Source organism: Thamnophis sirtalis, unplaced genomic scaffold, assembly GCF_051295495.1.
Source record: "Thamnophis sirtalis isolate CommonGarterSnake01/CBP01778 unplaced genomic scaffold, rThaSir2_p1.2 scaffold_3, whole genome shotgun sequence".
NCBI classification, from domain to species: domain Eukaryota; kingdom Metazoa; phylum Chordata; class Lepidosauria; order Squamata; family Natricidae; genus Thamnophis; species Thamnophis sirtalis.
Genome location: NW_028261383.1, coordinates 158,868,352 through 158,889,900, shown reverse-complemented (window position 1 = coordinate 158,889,900; position 21,549 = coordinate 158,868,352). Strand labels below are relative to the sequence as shown.

Genomic DNA, 21,549 nt, shown 5'->3' with positions numbered 1-21,549 from the left:
AAAAAGGAAGTAACATGATCTAGAGCAGTGTTTCTCAACCTTGGCAACTTGAAGATGTCCGGACTTCAACTCCCAGAATTCCCCAGCCAGCGAATGCATTCGCTGGCTGGGGAATTCTGGGAGTTGAAGTCCCGACATCTTCAAGTTGCCAAGGTTGAGAAACACTGATCTAGAGCCTCGGTGGCACAGTGGTTAGAGTGCAGTACTGCAGGCTACTTCTGCTGACTGCTGGTTGCTTGCAATTTGGCAGTTCAAATCCCACAAGGCTCAAGGTTGATTCAGCCTTTCATCCTTCCGAGGTCAGTAAAATGAGGACCCAAATTTTGGGGGGCAACAGGTGACTGTAAAATCACTGTAGGGCTGTAAAGCAGGATAGATGCTATTGCTATGATCTTAATCTTTACTCCCTCAATCTTTATCTTTCATGTGCTCACCCTATTGTTGAAAAAGCAAATGTTGGCAGTATCCTGCATGCTGTTTAAGAGAACCTTCTTTGATCTTTTCTTTATTCTTTTTCCTGGAATGACGTTTAGAGTTGTTGGTTTTTTTGCCCCTGTAGCGTCAATAATATTTTATTTATTTTTACTTTATTTTTCACTTTTTTGAATTGCCCATCACCCTCAGATAGGAACTCTGGATATCTTGCCATCCATCAAATCTTGTCATTTATTAGCGCTGGGAATCAGGCATGAAATCATATTTTCTTCACTACTGGTTTGGTAGCGGGGGCGCACACTTCTGGGCATGCACAGGGCCTTCTGCTCATGCGTGATGACATCAACTTAGCCGCCACTACCAGCTTGGCCGAACAGGTGATGACGGCAGCATCACCTCCACTAACGGTTCAGCTGAACCAGTGCGAACTGGCAGAATATCACCTCTGGCTGGAATGGAGTAAAACATATTATTACTTATATTCATTCATTCTCCCTCAGATTTGATGTAAGAGCCTATAGATGATAGAAGTCTTGTCATTTCAAAAACCTCTTGCTATGCCAGAGGTTTCAAATGCTATGGCCCACTCTGTTCATTTTCTGTGTACAAAATTTTTTCCCCATCTTTTAAAGCCTCAGTCAATAGACCCACCAGATTTTCATGGGATCATTTGATTAGGAACAGGAATTTCTAAAACAGATAACATGCAACAGAAACAGAGGACATATACCAATGAACTATCTGTATAATGGAATCATTTTGGCTGGTGCATGGGGATCACAGGCAATGAATGTGAGGTAGAAAGGCCAAAGATAACTACCCTTTTATCTCAAAGTATAGTAGGGAAGTGAATATTGAATAATCCGTTTGCCTGTATTGATAACATCAAATGTTCTGCTGGAGGCAGGTTACTTTGTTGTATTGAGTGAAAAGATAATGCTCTCAGTGTTAACCCTTTTAATATTTGTTCTTGTGCTTTGCTACATAATTTGTTTTGTAATGCAGTCATCTACTTGTCTGTTCAGAAGTAAACCTCTGGATTTCAATGGGGGTGGTGGTATTGCTGTATAATGTGCTCAGCTGTTTTTCTTACTTTGATGCTCTTCAGTTCTCAGAAACCTTAGCCAGCACAGCCAGTGAGAACTGAGATCTATTGTATTTAGGTTGTGGGGTGCTAATATGTAGGGTTGCAGCATTAGGGAGTGAGCATTTCACTCTGGATCCATTTAAATAAAACTTCTACATAACAAAGGAAGAATTAAGAAGTCAGCAAGGTTTTCTCACCACTCCCACCCCCAGTCCCTCATGTCCATTTTTGGATTGGGGACACATGCTTTATGCTCAGCTAAAGAAAGAAAGAAAGGTAGGAGGCTCTCTCAGCTGGAAACTTTCTTTTTAACTTATCTACACTCACCTCTGTCCATTAAGTCATATTGAATGTATCTAAAAATTATTTCAGCATTTAGAATTAAATACATTTTCTTTCCAGATTTAAAAGGAAGCATAAAAAGTATCTTGGGTATGCACCCCCCGGAGAACATGTAGGAAGGAGAGAGATAAGAAATTAAGTTGGAGGGGACTCAAATTAGTGGATAAAATAGATAGAATCTAGCTGTTCTTATTTTAGAAGAGGAAGAACACAATCCATCTGCAAGTTTTATGTTTTTTTAAAATAAACATTGCACAGTTACTGTTTATTTCAATGAGGCCTGCTTAGGAGAATTTCTTAGGAAATTGGAATCCTAAATTTAATTACTAGCTTTCATGCTTAAAATGGGGGAGAAATGTCATTTTGAAATATGATTTCTGTCTGCTACTAATTCTAGAGTTGCTTAAAAACAAATGTCACAAAAAGAAGTTGCTGATTTTGTCTTTGAAGTCTGGAGATTTTAGATAACAATATTTTATTTTCAAGATCTTACTCATCAATTATCTGCAATTAGCGATCCTGGACTTGGCTGGACACCTGTGTTCAGGCTGCCAAATGCCTTTATATCAGATAATCATCTCTATTTCTGCATTGGAATCCTCTACCTTATCAAAAGCAATGATGATACCTTCTGCTGCTTTATGAGGGAAGATAATGGTTTTCAGGAAGTTGGCACAGAATGCCCTCTCCATTACAAACATAATACCATCTTTTTCTTTATGGACAGAAGTCCCATATCCACAGACATATCCCTGCAGCGGTTCAAACTATTCCTATGTTCCATGGTAAGGCAATTTTAAGAAAGATTTCATCTCTAAATTTTGCAATTTGTGAAAAAGTAATAACATAGTACATGTCTCCATAAAACATGTAAACATTAGAAGCCACAAAAAGAGAAAATCTTTTTTGTGAATGGCTTTTGTGGCTTGCCTTCCATTATACCCCGCAAAGCATAAAGCATAATGACTAGTACCTCTTAATAAACACTGTACCTCACAGCTGGATAGACTAATGGGAACTATCATGGTTTGAATCAGCTACCATAGATAGACTGGTGATGTTCTCATTCAAACCACCATGAACACAGCTCTTATTTCCACATTTTTCTAGGCTTTAATGCAAGTGCTTCCTAAATTTTCTTTCCATCATTTCCCCAAAAGGTTTATCGGAAAGTTTACCGCTGTTTATAAGAAAGAGTTAGGGAACAGCTTTTTTTTTTTTTTTAATAATATAGGTTGAGAATTGACATTAAAGAAAACATGAAAAATACATTGCTGAAGAATAAAAGGGAATGTGTAAAGAAATCATCTCCCCTTGTGTTTTGAGCCTTTCTTTCCCGCACATGGCTCCACCCACCAGTACACTGAACTCCTGAAGAACAGATGGTGAAAGGCGCAGCCAATTACACCAGGCCTTGCCAAGGAACGTGCTGTGCAGATTCCTCCTCCACTGATATTAACGGTTGCCCCATCACCCATAGAAGTAGCAGGAGGAATCTGAAGGAGATCAGCATTTAGCACCATATACCTTAGGTCAGTGTTTCTCAACCTTGGCCACTTGAAGATGTCCGGACTTCAACTCCCAGAATTCCCCAGCCAGCATTCGCTGGCTGGGGAATTCTAGGAGTTGAAGTCCGGACATCTTCAAGTGGCCAAGGTTGAGAAACACTGCCTTAGGTGAACATGGCTCTCTTGCACTGTTTTACTTCTGGAGACCAGCCAGTGGGAATGGACTGGCATAACGTGTTGTTAAGACCGACTTGTACAGCTATTTGTGACACAGTTTTTTGAGGGTGGCCCCACCAATCGCTAGCAGGGACCCAATAGATTCTTGACAGATCCCCGTTTCTCTTTGTTTTTCCGTGCCAGCAAAACTAAATATTTGTCTGTTTACCAGAGATGATGCCAGCCTTAAAGAGGGTGAGGCTGAGGTAATATGTGGTAAGGTGCTGTTAAAAACAATGTTTTTAAAAAAATTCATATTCCACATACAGTGGGTTTAAAAAAACTTTGCGTTCCATTTTCTATTAAAATGCTCAAAAAGCTACACCACACAGAAAATGTGGATTCCTTCCCTCACCAATGATACCCATGTCGTTGCTCTCATACCTCCTCCATCCATCAGAGCCTTGGCCCAATTGTTTAAATTAGAAATGTCCCCACCTAAAAAACAAAAACACGTATGTTAGGGATAAAAGGTAATTGTGGCTTGTGGAGTTAAAATAGCACATGTATTCGTTGAGGATGTGGCATACTTAGCTAAATTTACAATTACCTAGACTAGAGGTAAATACAATCTACATAAACAGTTCTTAAAAGTGGTTCACACATGCATATATAGATACTACTTGCAAGTTTGGACCAGATGGCCAATTTGAACTTTTCTTTAAAGTCATTTGATTTGGAGAGTCTATAAATAAAACAAAAACAAAAACTGGAGTCCGGTTCAGCTGCTTCTGATTTATATCCCTTTAGAGTGTAAATGAGAAGTCCTTTCCATTCTCCTTTCCATTAGCGGTCCTTACATAAGCTTTCAACCTTGTCCTTGACTTGGTAGTTTTCTCTAGAACTAATATTTTCTATGAAAGAACATTTAGTCCACACGAATTTCAGCACTTCAGGTATAGGCTTCAGACCATGGACGGTAAGACTGACATTGCATGCTATATTTTGTGGGTGCAAATTATTATTTTTTCCTAAGCCTTCATCACAAGTAGACCATGGACATGTACAGAGCTGATAGGTTGCCATAGCAACACCCCTCACACTGTCGTGTTAGTTTCCTAGGTAGGTTTAGATGCCTGTGGCATTGGCTTGACACATCTCTACTTCCTGACGCAGGCAATGTTATTTCAGGAGCAGGTGCCATGCCACTGTATTGAATTATGGCCCCTGGCTAAATGGGTTATTGCTGCAATACAGTGGGGTTTTTTCCCCCCTGAAAACAAGACTCCTTTATCTTGCTAGTTGCATTTGGGACAATACTGCTGGCTTACAAATATTTATCGGAGCGTTTCCAGCATGCATTTTCACATATAATTCCACGCATTCAGGCTCACTTCATGAAACTAAGCAGAACATGGGCCAAAGTAGCCAAACCAAACGTTTCTGTTGAAGCTAAGCATGACTACCCTGATTTGTTTTGAAACAGATGTGTGGAAATTGCTTTTTCCACATATTTCTGGACACCAGATTGCAAGATCCCTAACCAGCATAGTCAAAGATTCCTTGGAGTGGCAGTTAAACATCTCTGAGAATAGAAACCCCTTGCAACTTAAAACACATTTGAATCAGTTTTCATCAAATTCAGATTTTATGGTGATGTACGGTAAAATTGCTCAAGCAGAGCCATATTTGAATCACTCTCACATGTCATAAAGTTCATTAATTTGTACAATCATACTGAATAGTTGATTACCACATCTTAGTCATGGATTTTTATGGAAATGAAGCAGATACAGACTTCATACAACATCACGGAACTTTTATTAATCAGTTTATGTGTATATTCTAGTCTAGTATTTATAATGTAAAATAAGGTCAAGGAGTCCTCAATTTATATCCTCATATGGTTATCAAACTTCCTTAGAGCCTTCTCTCTCATCTTAGATGAAACTATACTTCTTGAGCTATGCTGGCTCAGGAATTCTGGGAGTTGAAGCCCATAAGTCATAAAAGGGCCATTGTTTTCCACCCTGATCTAAGATGAGAGACAAGGCTATAAGGAAATTTATTGTTTCCCACCCCATTGTTCCCACCCCTGCCTTAGATGGTAATTATCGAGGATGAGCTAGAAGGGACAGGGTTGTGTATATTGCAGAGTTCCATGAAGAAGGTGAGATAAGTACACAACAAAAATTAATTCACCTGTGAGCCATCAGTTCTTAGTTCACACCAGTGGTGGGCTACCAGTTTGGACTGGTTAGGCCGAACTGGTAGTGGTTTGGTGGCCTGGGTCACTGGAACCGGCAGCGACCCAGGCCTGCTACAACCCCGAACTGGTTCTCTGGGTGGCGCCATAGATGCCACCATCTTGTTTTTCAGTTCTGCGCATGCGCAGAACAATTTTAATTGTACTGCTCATGCGCGCGCGGCATGCACACAAGGAAACCAGCAGTAGTTCCTGCCAGAACCCACCCCTGGTTCACACATTATGAATTTTACTTGATTTCCATTCCCATGATTATATTAATTGATGGTTTTGGTCTGATGCACAGTAAAATAAAACTGTATACGTGCTCTTTTATTCATAGATTCAACCAGTCATCAGACAATAAATAAACCCTAGACCTCAAGTACATATCAGTTTGTACAAAACTTGCATAAATATGTATGCAATCACTTAACTATAGTCAGTCAGCTTGCAATGCAACCCATGTTTATTGTCTAATCCAGAGTAAGATGTTATTGAGCTAGTAACTTTAGGGTTTATTTGAAAAATCACACATATTATGTAGCTGATCTCATAATTGCTTCTGTACACAGCTCAATCTATCTACTTCCTGACACAGAACTTGGATTGTGTAAATTTAGCCTTTATTCTCACCCAGATGATTGCATTTTCATACATACTCAATAAATATTAATGCATACAAATGAACACCTGCGCCCATCAACCAGGGTTTAATTTAAACCTTATTTCATTATGTCAACTCACTACTAGAATATAGGAGAGGAATATTAATGTGTTGCCTTTGCTTCAGATTTCAGTTTCTCTAGGCCCATGGGTTGCACTTAAATAAAGACCGTGTCTCCTAGGAAAATGATTGTACTCTTGCTCTTACTGAATCTTATGCCTTGATTACAGGCATAAGCTGTGCTTCAAAATAATAGCATCCTGTTTATGATATTGGTTGAGAAGGGAGAGAGAGAAACTTTTTCAGTGCGAAAACATTCAGTTCACTTCAATGCATTTCCTTAATTTCAGGGGTGGTATTTGCTTTTAGTGAAATTGAGGGATCTGTTATGGCCTGCCAGCAGAACTGGCGGCAGACTCGGACGATGAGGAGGTTGTGGGGTGGGGGTGGGGAACTTGGGCCAGTTCTGGAGTCTGGGGAAGGTTCTGATGCTCTGCGTCGGATGCAGAGATAGAGCCAGGGCCATTCAACATTTCCCAGCCACTGGAGAGGCAACTGCCTTTGGACGCTGATATGAGTAAAGAGGAAGAACATGATAGAAAAACACATATCATCCAGCAAGGGCTACCAACCATTCTTGCCTAGAATCTAGGATTTCTTTTAGGTTGTCAGAATACCATCTGGCTGGGAGCTACCAAATTTCAGGAGGAATCTCATTCCAGAGGGCAGGTACTGCAGTAAAGAAATCACATCCCTGGGGTCTTGATAAATGACACTGGTTAACTTGAAAGAACTTGGAGCGTGCAAACCTTGTCAGATCAAATCAGATACCAGGAGAGATAGGGTGTCCCACAAATAACCAGACCCCATGCCACATTGAATCCCATCCAGAAGCAAGCTGGCAACGAGTGCAACTTATGAAGCAGGGCTGTCATGTGGCATAACACAACATGCCCATCAGTGCCCAAACTGCTGCTTTCTGAATCAGTTGGAGCTTCTGAGTGGGCATCAAGAGCAGCCCCATGTAGAGCATATTGCAGTTTATACAAGGAGGCTGTGTTATGCATAAGGACCTGCACTGATTTTTGAAGCAAAAAAAAAAAAAAAGGTAACATGAAATTTAGCATTCATTTCAAATGAGCTTGGAGAATGCAGTGGGATGCAATTAAGAGTGGCTTCATCTCTTTGACATTAAGACCATTCAAACCTGGTTGTTCAATGATGTGCAGATATCCCGTTGCATGTTGTGACTGTTTATATTCAAATAATGTTTTCTTGGTTACTTAAGATTTTTTAGTGATTGATTTGTATGATTTTAACCCTGGTTCTGTAGTATGCACGTTTACTTCTTAGAGTTGAATACAAGTGGATCATTCTATAAGCCTGAAAAATAAATAAATGTCCCTCAAATTAATTGTTGAAGAAGTATCATGGCGCCTGTTTCCAAATGACTGGGTCCCAATTCCTACCAGCTCTTTTAACTACTCTAAAGTTTCAATGTTGTCACAAATCTCCGAATCGGATTTGATGTGGTCAAATTTGATTTGGAGACAAAAGAAGAACTCTACCATTCTTACTACAAAGCATACAAGGATATTTTGACACCTTCAAGATTATGTAATTCATACTTATTTCATTTGTTGGTCTTCAAATGCTGACAGAACATTGGCCCACTTTCTGCTGTCCATTTTCTTGATAACCCTGAGAGTGAATGGTGCAGCAGCTGGTTTTTTTTTTGAAGCTGGACAGGATTGGCCTTGATCAGTGTGTATGTTAAGGCTAGCCAAAAACCCAATGCATGCAGCAATTAATCCTATTATTGGCGGAAAATAGGATAATAAACAAACCAATAACACAGAAAGTTTCTTTGGGAAGGAAAAATAAAATGTAATAATACAAGAAAGGGCATGTCCCATCTTACTACCTCAGGCTATTTCAACTGGACTTGTTTCTATGTGCAACATGTATACTGCAACCTTGAGTAAGGATCTTGTCCTCGGTGAGAATGTACAGAATATCGTAGAGTACGCTTTCATAACTAGTGGAAGGACTTCCAGGTTATGGAGTATAATTATTTGGGCAGCCTTTAGTCCATTTACTTGAATGTTTTGCCTTGGTGCTTTACATTGTGATGGCACACTTATGGTCTCTGTCTTCTTCTTGCAGATCCGTACTCTGTTGCAGGCAGTGATGGCAGCATCTCTGCCTCAGTGGCCTCAATCCAACCACAGGCATCTAGCAGCTCAGCTCCCAGTTCCCCTGCTTCCCGCCATTCAGTTAGCACCCTCAAGAAATGGCTTACCAACCCCGTGCGCAAGCTCAGTGGTGGTGGGCTACCTCGGGGAGAACGCCCACTCAGGAAAACAGAAGGCCGGACAAGGCGCCACGGGCGCCAGGAGGATCGCAAGAGTATTGACCTAGGCCTCCTCAGCCAACCAGAGGAACCCTTCGCTGTTCCACAGGAGTCAATCGCCACAGTAAGAGCAAAGAAATGCATGCCTGTGCAAACAAAAGCTATTTTGTTCAGTCCCTCGTTGCAAGGAAGGATTAGACAACTGCCAGCCCTGATAGAATAGTCCATTGAATTTAGGCACAGACTAGGCCTTCTCCGGATTCCATCTGCCAGCCAATGTCGGCTGGCGACCCCCCGGGGGAGAGCCTTCTCTGTTGCAGCTCCGGCCCTCTGGAACGAGCTCCCTGTGGAGATCCGGACCCTTACGACCCTCCAGGCCTTTCGTAAAGCCACTAAGTCCTGGCTGCTCTGGCAGGCCGGGGGCTGTTGAAGTATCCAGCCCCGCGGTAATCTATGAATGTTGTTGTATTTTAATTTGCTGTTTGTCTTATTTATTCCCTTTCCCCTTTTGTATTGTAAGCTGCCCGGAGTCCTCCGGGAGTGGGCGGCATACAAGACTAATAAACATAACATAACATAACATAACATAACATAACATAACATAACATAACATAACATAACATAACATAACATAACATAACATAACATAACATAACATAGGCTAGCTTCCTGAAATCCAGATGTCTGTGGGTGAGGATTCCCTGAGTTAAGGTCCACAGATGTGGAGGGTACCCAAGTTGGAGAGGTTGATCTAGATTACGAGACATAGAACAAATAGTTCGTTTGAGCAAACAAGACAAGACATATACTGTTGAAGAACACCAGCATCATTATGCATGTGATACTATGGATCAGAGACATCTGATCACCAATCGCACGTCAAAGTGGATTAGAAAGAGTCAACCTTCAAAATAGCATTGGATGATCGTCCTTTTTCATTTGTCAATACAATAGCATTAGTTATTCTGATTTGTCTTGTAAGCTTTTTTTTAAAAATGTAGCCAGTTTTCTAAGTGCACCTTGATGCCTTTTTAAAAAACCTCACACTTGATTTACAGAAAGGTTTTGATTAAGTGTGTTCATTTTGCTGGTAGAACAAACTGGCAGCTGTGTAGAGCATGGCCAGAGATTTGGGGTGCTAAAACTGTAATGATGTGAGCAATAATGTTGTTATCTAAAGGAAATTTAAAAGAGAAGGATTGGAAAGTTTTGTATATCCTCTTTAAACTTGGGTATGAAGTTGTTTGATATCCTTCCCTTATAATTTCAGGATGGCAATACTCATCTCCCAGATCTTTCCTCGCTCTCCAACCTGCTAGAAGGAGATGGCTCAAAAACACCCAACCAGGTGGGTTGTGAAGGTGGAAAGAGGCAGGAAGAAAAGATGTCTTGTATTAGATGTTGTTCAATGCAAATCTTGATGGATGCTTGTTATATTTAAGCAGACTTCAAAGAAGAATCAACCACTTTTGTGAAGCAGTAAACACATTTGGAAATTTAAGATTGAGACACTATAAAATATCTTCTTACTCCTGGAAGCAAATTTGGGAGGGTTTGTTTCACCAACACCCAGGATACTTTGTTTGTTTGTTTGTTTAAATGTATATGCTGACTTTATATAAATATAAATTTATGTACTTTTATCTTTTCTCTGGGAAGATACAGTTCCCACAACTTTAGGATATAGGCTAGAAATCCCTCAAATTGCACTCAAGTGTACTATGTTGCCTACCTTGGTTCAGAAAAATACTTTGACATTGAAGTTAAATATTTGCAGCTCATGCGGTTAGTGTTGCATGAAATGAGATTAGCTGCAGCCAAAGGCAGGCAAAGAATAGAAATGACTGGACAATCTTGTGATGACTTCTTTAACTGGTCTCAGTTCTCATTTACATCCTATTTTCACTCTTTTTCTTTTTCTGTCCCTTCTTGATACCAGTATTCACAAGGAGCTAGGAGAAAAGAAATTATTCTGTGTAATCATACCAAGAAAGCAATTAAAAAAAGAAAGTAAAATAAAACTGGCAGGAACAGAGTGAGGTTAAGAGAATCTTCCAAAATCTCAAAACCACCTAACTTATTAAGGTGGTAACTGATACTAATAACCCTTCCTTATGCATTAGGGTTACTTATCTGAATAGTTAGATGAGATAGCTTTATATGTAAGGTCCCAAATTTAATCCTTTGTCTTTCTTAAATACAACATTTAAGAGAAAAACTGATGGAACTGTAGAGAGCTACAACCAGTGACGTGCAGTCAGGGAAGGCAGGGGAGGCAGAGCCTCACCACTGTCATCATGAAAGAAAGAAAAATGTAAAAGGAAAAAGGCAAGAGCTGAGTTCAGGCTGAGCTAGTTGCTGCCAGAGTCACAGTGGATGACTCTGCTTAGTGCTTAACTGTTTAAAAAAGCCTCTAAAAAAGCACCCTCTACAGGAGGAGGCAGGAGAACGACGTGCCTCATCTAGTTTGACTTTAGACGTTTTATGATCACTCGAGCAGAGTTAAGCAAGGGTTAAAAGCCGAAAAATTCCTGATGTAGATGAGGCACGTGGTTCTCCTGCCTCCTCCTGTAGAGGGCACTTTTTAAGAGGCTTTTTTAAACAGTTAAGCAGAGTCATCCACAGTGACTCTGGCAGCAACTAGCTCAGCCTGACCTCAGCTCTTGCCTTTTTCCTTTTACATTTTTTTTCTTTTCATGATGGCAGGCAAGAGCAGAGTTGAAATCCTCTCTGAAACAGCTGGAAAAGGTGTGTGTGTGTGTGTGTGTGTGTTTGAGGGGGGGAGGGAGAGAGGTAGGAAGGAGGGAAAGGGAAAAGAAAAAGAAAGAAGGAAACTTATTTTGCAAAGGAGAAAAACAAATGCTGTCGTTTTAAATCAGAACTGAGCATGCCTGGCTGTGGAATTCTGGGAGTTGAAGTCCACAAGTCTAAAAAAAATTGTGTCAGTGCCTCACCAGCCATAAACCTCACCGCATGTCACTGGCTACAACCATTGTGTTTAAGTAGTAAATGATGATTAGACCAGGTGTATCCAATTTTTTGGCTTGCCTGGGCAGCATTGAGTGAAGCGGAATTATCTTGGGCCATATACAAAATATGTAATACAGTCAATATATATACAATACATAAGAAACTACCTTCATTTTAAAATATTTTTATTATGATCTTGTGGGGCCCCATTAATACCATTCCAGGGTTCTATGCGGCCCATAGGCCATGGTTTGGATATAACTGGTTTAAACTATTGGATTAATTCCATGTAAGATAGGTTCTTATGTTTAGATGAAGCCCGCTGTTACTCAGAGGTATATGTGCACAAATTTCTGACTACAAACAGGCTATTAATGCTTTGTTGACCAAAATGTTATTAGCAAATTTCAAGACATATTTGTAATAGGTGTTCATTGATTTACAATAAAGCCATGCAGATTCAAAGTTTAAAAGCCATAATAGTTAGGTAAGGTGGAAAAAGACTGATGTTTCCATATAAATGTTTCTCTAACAAAATTGTTATAGAATGAAAGAGGTTGCACTCAAGAACCAAAGAATTCAACAATATTTTCATTGTGAAATTTGGTAGGGCATCAGAGAAGGGTGAATGTCTAGTTTTTACAAATAACATCAGTTATTTGGAAATTGATGTAGATCTTATTGAGAAGCAGTGCCTGATTTGTTCACAGATTACATAGAAGTATATCACAGAAGTGAGTACACCCCCTCACATTTTGTAAATATTTAAGTGTACTTTTTCACATGACAACCAGTGGTGGGTTCAGGCCAGTATGGCCCAATATGGCCATACCTATATTAGCCAGGAGCAGCTGACAGCATACTAGTATGGTGGCTTGTTGACCCACCCACCTACATTCTATATTGTTTTTTTAAGCAACCGGCCAATTGCGCCTGCGCGCACAGCGTGCGGCGCCTGCGCAAGTCTGACAAGCAGCTGGGTGTCACAGGGGCGGTGGAGTGTGCATGCCTGTGCAGCGCATGTGCACGAAAGGACACGTGGCCCCGTGAGCACCGTACCAGTATCAATGGGGAGAGGAACTCACCACTGGTGACAACACTGAAGAAATGACACTTGGCTACAATGTAAAGTAGTGAGTAGACACCTTGTATAACAGTGTAGAGTATCTCTTTAACTTTATTAAAACAGATGACCTGATAACCAAATCCAAGTAAATCAGTTTTGTTTTTGTTTCATTTTTTTAAATAGTTTTTATTAAACATTTTAATCTTTAAAAACAGAAAGAAAAACACAAGAAAATTCAAAAAACAAAACATACATAACAATATAAAGTAATTATACAGCCTCCTGTATCGGCTTTCATGTTTATAGTTTTCCATTCTGCATTTCCTTCCTATTGATTTTACCTTGTCCAATAATATAATAACAGTAGTACTAACACTAATAATAATATTCATTATTTATATCACCATTATATTTACATTCTCTATTTTCTGTTTTGGCTCAGTTTTGTTTTATGCATATAGTGTATCTGAAAAATAAGGCATTTAAATTAGAAGGGCTTTTTTTTTTGTTTCTTTCTTTTTCAAAAAAAGAAATGGGTTCTATAACTTTCTTCTCTTTGGCAAAGAATCAGCTACCTGCAAAGCGTCCGGTAGCTTGGAGCATTAGCGTATTTTCTTTCCCTTCGGGATTTTTGTTACCGCAAAACCTAGAGCAGCTCGTAGTGGGTCAGCAATTTGCTTTATTTACATCATAACTTCTAAAATTTCAGAAGTGAAGAGGTTTCAAATTGCTTTTCAGAAGCTGGGAAATCAAAAGGGATGTATGGCCAATGTCAATAGTGTCCAGCATCAAAAACAAGTAATCTGCTCCAAAATGGAAAAATAAACCCGGATTTGTGACTAATATTCCTTCCTGAGCACCAACAAACCTATCATATTCTGAATGAGGTTAGAGGAAACGAGACACTACAGTAACTCTTCTTGCTTGAGTAAGGCGTTTTGAGTTGCCTTGAGTCCCCAACCTGCCTTTTAACCTATTATTGTCTATTGGAAATTTTAACATGAAATGGAATCTTTCCTCTTCTTTTTTCCGGCAGGATCCTGAACCCTCTCTGCTCCCCACGGATCCCAGAACCCCAGAGTCTCCCATGGAACCTCTTGTGCAGCCCCCACTCTCTGAGGAGCAGGAAGAGGAGGAGAGGCGTAGTGCCTTAGAAAAGAGTATGTAAGTGATTTTCCTTGGTGCAGTAGCTTAAAACCATGAATGGGAGAAAGGGATGATCACAGGACTAGGTGGAAGGCAAATGTAGCAGACAATGTCCCAAGACCCTTGGGATATTGAAAAGCACAGAGAAGCACAGATTTAATGGAGGTGAAACAAGAGTTATTTCATAGCTTTTGTACTCAGGATATATCCCCGGGGGTTCCACCACAAAACCGCGGTAGACTAAAGCGCGCTCGACGAAAGCGCGTACCTGACGTCATCACAGCGCGATGAAAACATCACGCTGTGAGCGGTAAAGTTAAAATTAACGCGAAAACCTTACCCTAACCCCCCCAAACCTAACCCTAAACCTAACCGTAAACCTAACCCCTAACCTAACCCTAAACCTAACCCTTAACCTAACGCTAAACCTAACGCTAACCCTTAACCTAACCCTAAACCTAACCCTAACGCTTAACGTAACCCTAAACCTAACCCTAACCCTTAACCTAACCCTAACCCTAAACCTAACCCTTACCTTTACGTGAATCGGCTTGCTTTAAAAGCGCTTTTTAAAGCGCCCTTTTTTCTCTGCAGTCGTATTTGTCGCGCTGCTGATGACGTCAGGTACGCGCTTTAATCGGGCGCGCTTTAGTGGACCACGGTTTTGTCGTGCCACGATCCCCGGGATGGTGGACCTATGGCACGCGTGCCACAGGTGGCACGCAGAGCCATTTGTCAGGGCATGCAAGCTGAGTTCAGCCTTTTTTAAAGCCATTTTTCGCCCTCCCCAGACTCCAAAGGCTTTATAGGAGCTGGGGGGGTGAAAAGAGCCTCTCCCCCCCAGGGGGCTCTTTTCTGAAGCCTCTGGAGCGCAAAAAACTGGCCCTATGGGCAAACCGGAAGTTCGGGAACGGAGTTCTGGTTTGTTTGTAGGGTCAGTTTAAGCCCTCCGGAGGCTTCAGGGACCTTCAGAAGGCTTCCCTGAAGCCTCCGGAGGGCTTAAACCGACCCTACAAGCAAAGCAAAAGTTACGTCCGATTTGCTCATAGTGTCATTTTTAGTCCTCCGCAGGCTTTAAGGAAGCCTCCTGAAGGTCCCTGAAGCCTCCGGAGGGCCTCCGGGGGGCGGGGGAGGCTGTTTTCTCCCTCTCCAGGTGCCTATAAAGCCTCTGGAGCCTGGGGAGGGCGAAAAAATCATGGAAAAATGGGGAGACCACCTCTCATGTGTGCATGCGCGCTGGGGGGGGTGTCATGCATTGCACTATGGGTATGGCATGCCCACACACGACCCCCCCCCCTGCGCTCACCCACTTATGGCACGTGAGCCAAAAAAGGTTCGCCATCACTGATATATCCCATCAAGTCCTAACTGTTCATTCCAAATGTGCTGGGAAGACATGCTATGTAGAATCCATTGTTAATTATGCATCAACATTCCTGTAATACTTCAGGAAAAACTGACTGCTCAGACATTTGCAGCACACTTGCTCTGCCACATCTTAGGCAGCTTGCCAACGAGGTCCTTTCTCTGTGTCATACAAGAGTCTCCTCAACATAGAGAAGGCTTTACTGTATGTCTGTAAGTGGCACATGTGTGCAGGATAAGAAGATGGGAGGGATGCCGTACATAAGAAAAGAGGGAACAGGGCTCACACAATGCATTTCCTTCCCCTTAGACACTGCTGCTTCGTCTTGTCTGCAGGTTTGTTCTCAGGGAGTTGACTGAAACGGAGAAGATGTACGTGGAAGATCTGGGCCAGATTGTGGAGGTGCACACATATACTCTACATCTTAGACACCAAATTCCCTATCCATCAGCGGGTCATTCATCTCCAGATCTTTGGGGATCCTGGGCAAAACATTTTCCCTCCTCCAAAGAGAGTAGATTGCTTGAGACTGCCTGTCTTCTTGCTTGACGAGAGCAGAAGAAAAAGAAAATTAATGCTTGACTCTAATCTTCAGTCTGAAGAGCTATTCAAGTAACTATGGACCGACCCAGGGCAACCCTGTGTGATTGTTGCATTGCCATCCTGGGTACACAATGGCATAACCTCAGGTTTTTATGAAGAGAAGACTTTCCCCTTCAATTTTTTTCTCTCCTCTAGTCTGTGTCTCCTTTTTTTTTTTTTCAGATGGGCTAGCCATGTAATAGCAATAGCAATAGCAATAGCAATAGCAGTAGACTTATATACCGCTTCATAGGCCTTTCAGGCCTCTCTAAGCGGTTTACAGAGAGTCAGCATATTGCCCCCAACAATCTGGGTCCTCACTTTACCCACCTCGGAAGGATGGAAGGCTGAGTCAACCCTGAGCCGGCGAGATTTGAACCGCTGACCTGCTGATCTAGCAGTAGCCTGCAGTGCTGCATTTAACCACTGCGCCACCTTGGCTCTTAACTGGCTCTTACTACCAGTATGGTAGTGTATTAAATGTTGACAAACTTTTGACAAAAGTAAAATCCCAAAGATTCAAATGAGAACTGGTTGCCCGATTTGGGGTACAAAATATACATTGGCTTCTGGGGGGGGGAATATAAAACATGGTGGAATGTAATATCCTGTAGAAAGCACATTATTTTACAATGCGATATTCTGTTGAATGTCTTAATTGTAAATTTTAACACTGAATCAGCTTGTTCTTTGTGCTTACTTCCATTTTGAGCCCTATTTATTTATTTCCACCTTCTGTTGCTTGTCTTTCAAACTAGCGACCAGTCTATCCTCTTATGTCTTGACTAGTTGTGTACAAATTGTTTGGCGTTCAAACTCAGCTGGAAAAGCCCTGATTTTTTAAATTCAAAACAACCTATTTCAACTATAACTACACGTGGGTCAAATGTGAAACAACCTGCTTCATTTAGAATTGGAATTAGAATTCAGAAATAGAAATGTTTGGATATCTCTACGTTTGACTGCTGCAATTGCAGGGCAAGCAACATTTTTAGAGTCAGGAATTTCATATATTAAAATCACATTTTTCTGCCAGGCTGGAACTGTTGGCTTCTTTTATATCTCTTTTGAAAATTTGATAAGGTTTTACTTAAAAGCTAAACTATGTGGGTTCATCCTGTTGGACGCTTGTTTTGGAAGAAATGTATTAAGAGAAAGTGTTAATATTAGCCTTTTAGTACTGGATATCAATGATTTTCCAGCAGTTTTCAGCAGCAGAATTGGGGAATCATCTAGGCCAGGGGTGTGAAACTCAAGGCACAGCCGTCCTGGAAATTGTAAGGGGCCAGCCCACATCGCTTCGGCCTGGGCCATGCTATCCTGGTGGGTGCACATGTGTGCAGGAGGCAGTAGGCACATGCAAGCGCAGGCCTGTCCCACGCCATCCTAGCAGGCGTGCATGTGCACAGGAGGATGCCATGATGGCAGGCCTGCACGTGCCTTCACCTGCTGACACCTCCTCCACCCACCACCAGCCCACAGAGGAGAACTAGAACAGTGATCCAGCCCGCGAAGAAATCAAGTTTGATACCCCTGATGTAGGCGGTCAAAAAAAGGAAGTTGGTGGTTGCATGTGAGCTTCTTGCTCACCCCATTATAGCTTTCTGAACAGTTGAGAATATAATATTCACTGGATCACTTACTGTATCTGCAACTTATTGCAACTTATTATTGATGCCTCTGTGGTACAATATTTTAAATGGCTGGCAGAGCAGAACCTCCCTCCACAAAAATTCTTCCTTAACAAGTCTTGTGTTTATGCACGTTTTTACAATATCAGTTATCTTTTTCATCAATGCATCTCAGACAGGTCCGTAATTTCCTGAATGTTGTTTTCTTTTTTCCTCTTCCTCAACCCCAATCCCTTTTTTAAAAAAAAAAATATTGCTAATATATTGGCTACCTTCCAGGTTCTCTGTTAAGAAGTCTGATTTAAGAGATGTTACACATTTGATCTCATGCTTCAGCAGTTCCTCAACTGTTTTTTAAGATCCGTTGGGTGAATGCCACGAGCGCAAAGCCCTGATCCATTTGTGGGGGGGAGGGGAGTATTTATTTTCAATCAATTCTGATTCAGGCATGGGTACATTTCCAGCAACTTTTAAAGTAAAGACCAATGTACAAAATTCATTTGATTTATTTGCTAATTTCCCTGACTCCTAAAATGACTCCTTCTATGTTGTTGTCATATAATGGTTTCATTGCCCTTCTGCTAATTTCCCGCTTCTTATATTTTTAACTTGTATTAAAGTAATACAAGTTGTTATGTGTTTAATATCTTTAACAATTGATCTTTAATTTTCTGCATTTTTAAAGTATTTTGTCAGACACAATTATTTTTCAAAATGTGCATTCATTTATGCCTTTTCCTGAGTTGGGCAGACCCTCCCTTTGTAATAAAATAATGCTTCCTTTTATACTTTACTGACTTTAATTTTCTGTCTGCTTATTGCTGATCTGTCTTCTTCCATTCCTCCTCCAACTTGTAACCCATTTTATTTGAGCTTCTATTACTACATATCTAAAATGAATTTGTGTTTTATTTTAAAGTGTCCTCAGTTCCTTACGGCCAATAGTTATTTCTAGCCGAACTGTCCTATTTTTGCAATCATTCAAAATGTTCAAGTTTATATAGTCAAAGCGGTATAGTCATAGAGACCTGGTTTAATGAAAAGGAGAGTATAGTACAGAAATAATCCTTGAACTTTGATGAATACCAGGAAATGGAAGAAAAAGTAGCAGTAATATGTGTCCCTTGCTTGTCAGTCATCACAATATTTTCCGACATCCTTGAAAAAGAGCACCCGTTTGCTGCTTCTTGTGCAGTTCAACTTCTTTTCTCCAACTACCGTAATAAAAGCACTAGAGAGGGAATATAAATCTATCTCAACTTAGTATATTTTAAACTCCAATAAGCTCTTTACTTTGAGATATTGTTAACTGGACTAATGGGAGTTAAAATCCAAGCAAAATATGGAGACAGGATGCCTATCCTACTATAAAGTATATTACGTTCTAGGTAAGAATTTTTGAGTTTGTAATGCAACGTGGAACAAACTTGATGTTTGTACAGTGTTCAAGATAAACAACTTTATCTTTGTTTTAGTAGATCAGTTTAGTAGTTGACCATTTCTCCAGTTAGACTAAAGGCATCTTGCCACCCCAAAAATCTTCTTCTTTGACATATTTCATTGAAATATATTTTAAAATGGCCAGACTTTTTTTTTAAGGGAACTGGTTAGCTCTGCTCTCATTGAGAAATCTGTGATGTGTTTCTGAATATTAGGGATTCTCAGGGGTTTCTGAGAATCATAGTTGCTATAAATAAGGTATATGCACATGTACTCCTTTCCTCCCAGTTACCAAGGAAGAGCCCATCATCCCTACTTTCTGTCAGGGCAGGAATCTTAATTCCTCCTTCATTCATTCCTTCCATGTTTCAAAGAAGAAACAAAATAGTTCCACCTCTAGCCTATTCTTCTGATTTTGCAGGGCTATATGGTGACCATGAATACCCGTGGCATCCCTGAGGGTATGAAGGGCAAGGATAAGATAATCTTTGGGAACATCCACCAGATCTATGACTGGCATAAAGAGTGAGTGAACAAGCAAACAGTCATTTCTGGACAGAGCATGGCATGTGGTAACAATGAAAAGTCCTATTGAACCTGTGGGCTTCCAATGATCAGGATTATTGGAATTCCAATAATTTCCAATAATCAGGCCAAATGGCTATAATGGGAACTGAAGGCCAGTGGCCATATCTGGGGGAAGTCTGGGGTAACTTTGAATTATTTCTTGGCAGCTGGTTCAAGGGCTAATATTGACCCAGTGATTACCTATCTAGGTGAATGTGGCCAATATGAAATTAGTAAAATAAAGGACAAGAATTTTGATGGGCCACTATCTTATGGTTGAATGGATTACTGATCCTCTTTCCTTTCTTTTCCAAAAGAATCCAATCCTAAGAAGGACTAACCGTATATACTCAAGTATAAGCCAAGTTTTTCAGCCCACTTTTTGGGCTGAAAAAAGCGGCCTCGGCTTATACTCGAGTCAGTGAAAAATTTGCCCGAAATGGGTGACGCTCGTGAATGGCCCGGCGCCCCTGTGAGTTTCCCCTCCCTCTGTGTCAGTTTGCCGCGCAGCGCGCACCGCACCATCCCCCCTCCTCACGTTCTAATGTAATGCAGGGCTGTCTTACGATGCCCCTTCCTCCCCCTCCTGCCGCTCTGCAACGATGTCCCACCTCCTCCTTGTTATGGCAAGCAGCCACATAACGATGTCCCAGAGCTAGTTTACTGTTTTTCTTTGAAATAAATATTCAAAAACATTATTGGTATCTATTTTTATTTTTGAAATTTACCGGTAGCTGCTGCATTTCCCACCCTAGGCTTATACTCGAGTCAATAACTTTTCCAGTTTTTTGTGGTAAAATTAGGTGCCTCGGCTTATATTCGGGCCGGCCTATACTCGAGTATATACGGTACCGTATATTTCTTAGCCTCCCTTGAAAAGCACTTTGGTTTGAATCTGTAATATAAAAGACAGGGAGGGGGGAAAATGGAGGAATGGGATAAGGGCACTTATCTCATGGATACCATATCTGCTCCCTCTCCTCCCCCAACTGCAGTTATTTACTCAAGCAGCTGGAGAAATGTCTGGAGGACCCTGATCTTCTGGCCGAGCTGTTCATAAAGCACGTGAGTCCCTACATTTGGAGGGTAAACCAGCTGCCAAAATAGAAGCTGAATGGTTAAATGACATTTCTGAATAGAGGAGCATAGATTTCTAGTTTCTAAAGACCAAGATAAAACAGTTACCCTTTTTACTTGCATTAAAACATTTTTAGAATGGCCATGGTCAGATGCAGAATGCTGACCTAGATGGAGCTTTAGTTTGATTGAATCATCTAATTCCTCTGGAAAAGCATGTTCATTGTAGCCTCATTAACTCAGGGATTATGCAAGTTTAAGCATAGAAGAGGAAATCCCTTACTCATCTTAAGAAAGCTAGATGCTCTAAGGATGATGGTATTGATCCCTTTTTCTTATCAAGCATTTGTTAGCCTGACCTATGGCATATTTAATACAAGAGATTTTTCATTGTCTAGGAGCATTGATAATTATTGCCCCACAACTGGTGATAATAGCAATAGCAATAGCAGTAGCAGTTAGACTTATACACCGCTTCATAGGGCTTTCAGCCCTCTCTAAGCGGTTTACAGAGTCAGCATATTGCCCCCAACAATCCGGGTCCTCATTTTACCCACCTCGGAAGGATTGAAGGCTGAGTCAACCCTGAGCCGGTGAGATTTGAACAGCCGAACTGCAGAACTGCAGTCAGCTGAAATAGCCTGCAGTGCTGCATTTAACCACTGCACCACCTCGGCTCTAATAGCGTGATAACAGTGCAAATGAAATGAGATATAGAGTTGCAAAGTGAAATGTTATTTATGTGTGGCACAGACTTCATAGACTTTTAAATCTCATAATCCTCAAGCACCATGACCTTTGGCCATTCAGTTGGTGATTATAGGAGTCATCAGTTATATGAAGGTTGGAGAAAGAAACATTCTTCTGATAGAATGAAGGTGGAATTGACTATACCATCTGCCCTAGTCAAT

General features: G+C 40.9%; 1 protein-coding gene across 4 annotated transcripts in view; it reads left to right on the top strand.

The window, feature by feature from the left end:
- Positions 1-21,549, top strand: part of ARHGEF25 (Rho guanine nucleotide exchange factor 25) — an 81,562-nt gene that overhangs the window by 36,210 nt on the left and 23,803 nt on the right. For all 4 annotated transcript variants that reach the window (XM_087710584.1, XM_087710582.1, XM_087710583.1 and 1 more), the window contains 6 exons: positions 8,607-8,917; positions 10,064-10,141; positions 13,866-13,993; positions 15,677-15,743; positions 19,416-19,519; positions 20,557-20,626. In XM_087710584.1, the coding sequence (XP_087566710.1) occupies positions 8,607-8,917; positions 10,064-10,141; positions 13,866-13,993; positions 15,677-15,743; positions 19,416-19,519; positions 20,557-20,626 (758 nt within the window). The remainder of the gene's footprint in view (positions 1-8,606; positions 8,918-10,063; positions 10,142-13,865; positions 13,994-15,676; positions 15,744-19,415; positions 19,520-20,556; positions 20,627-21,549) is intronic.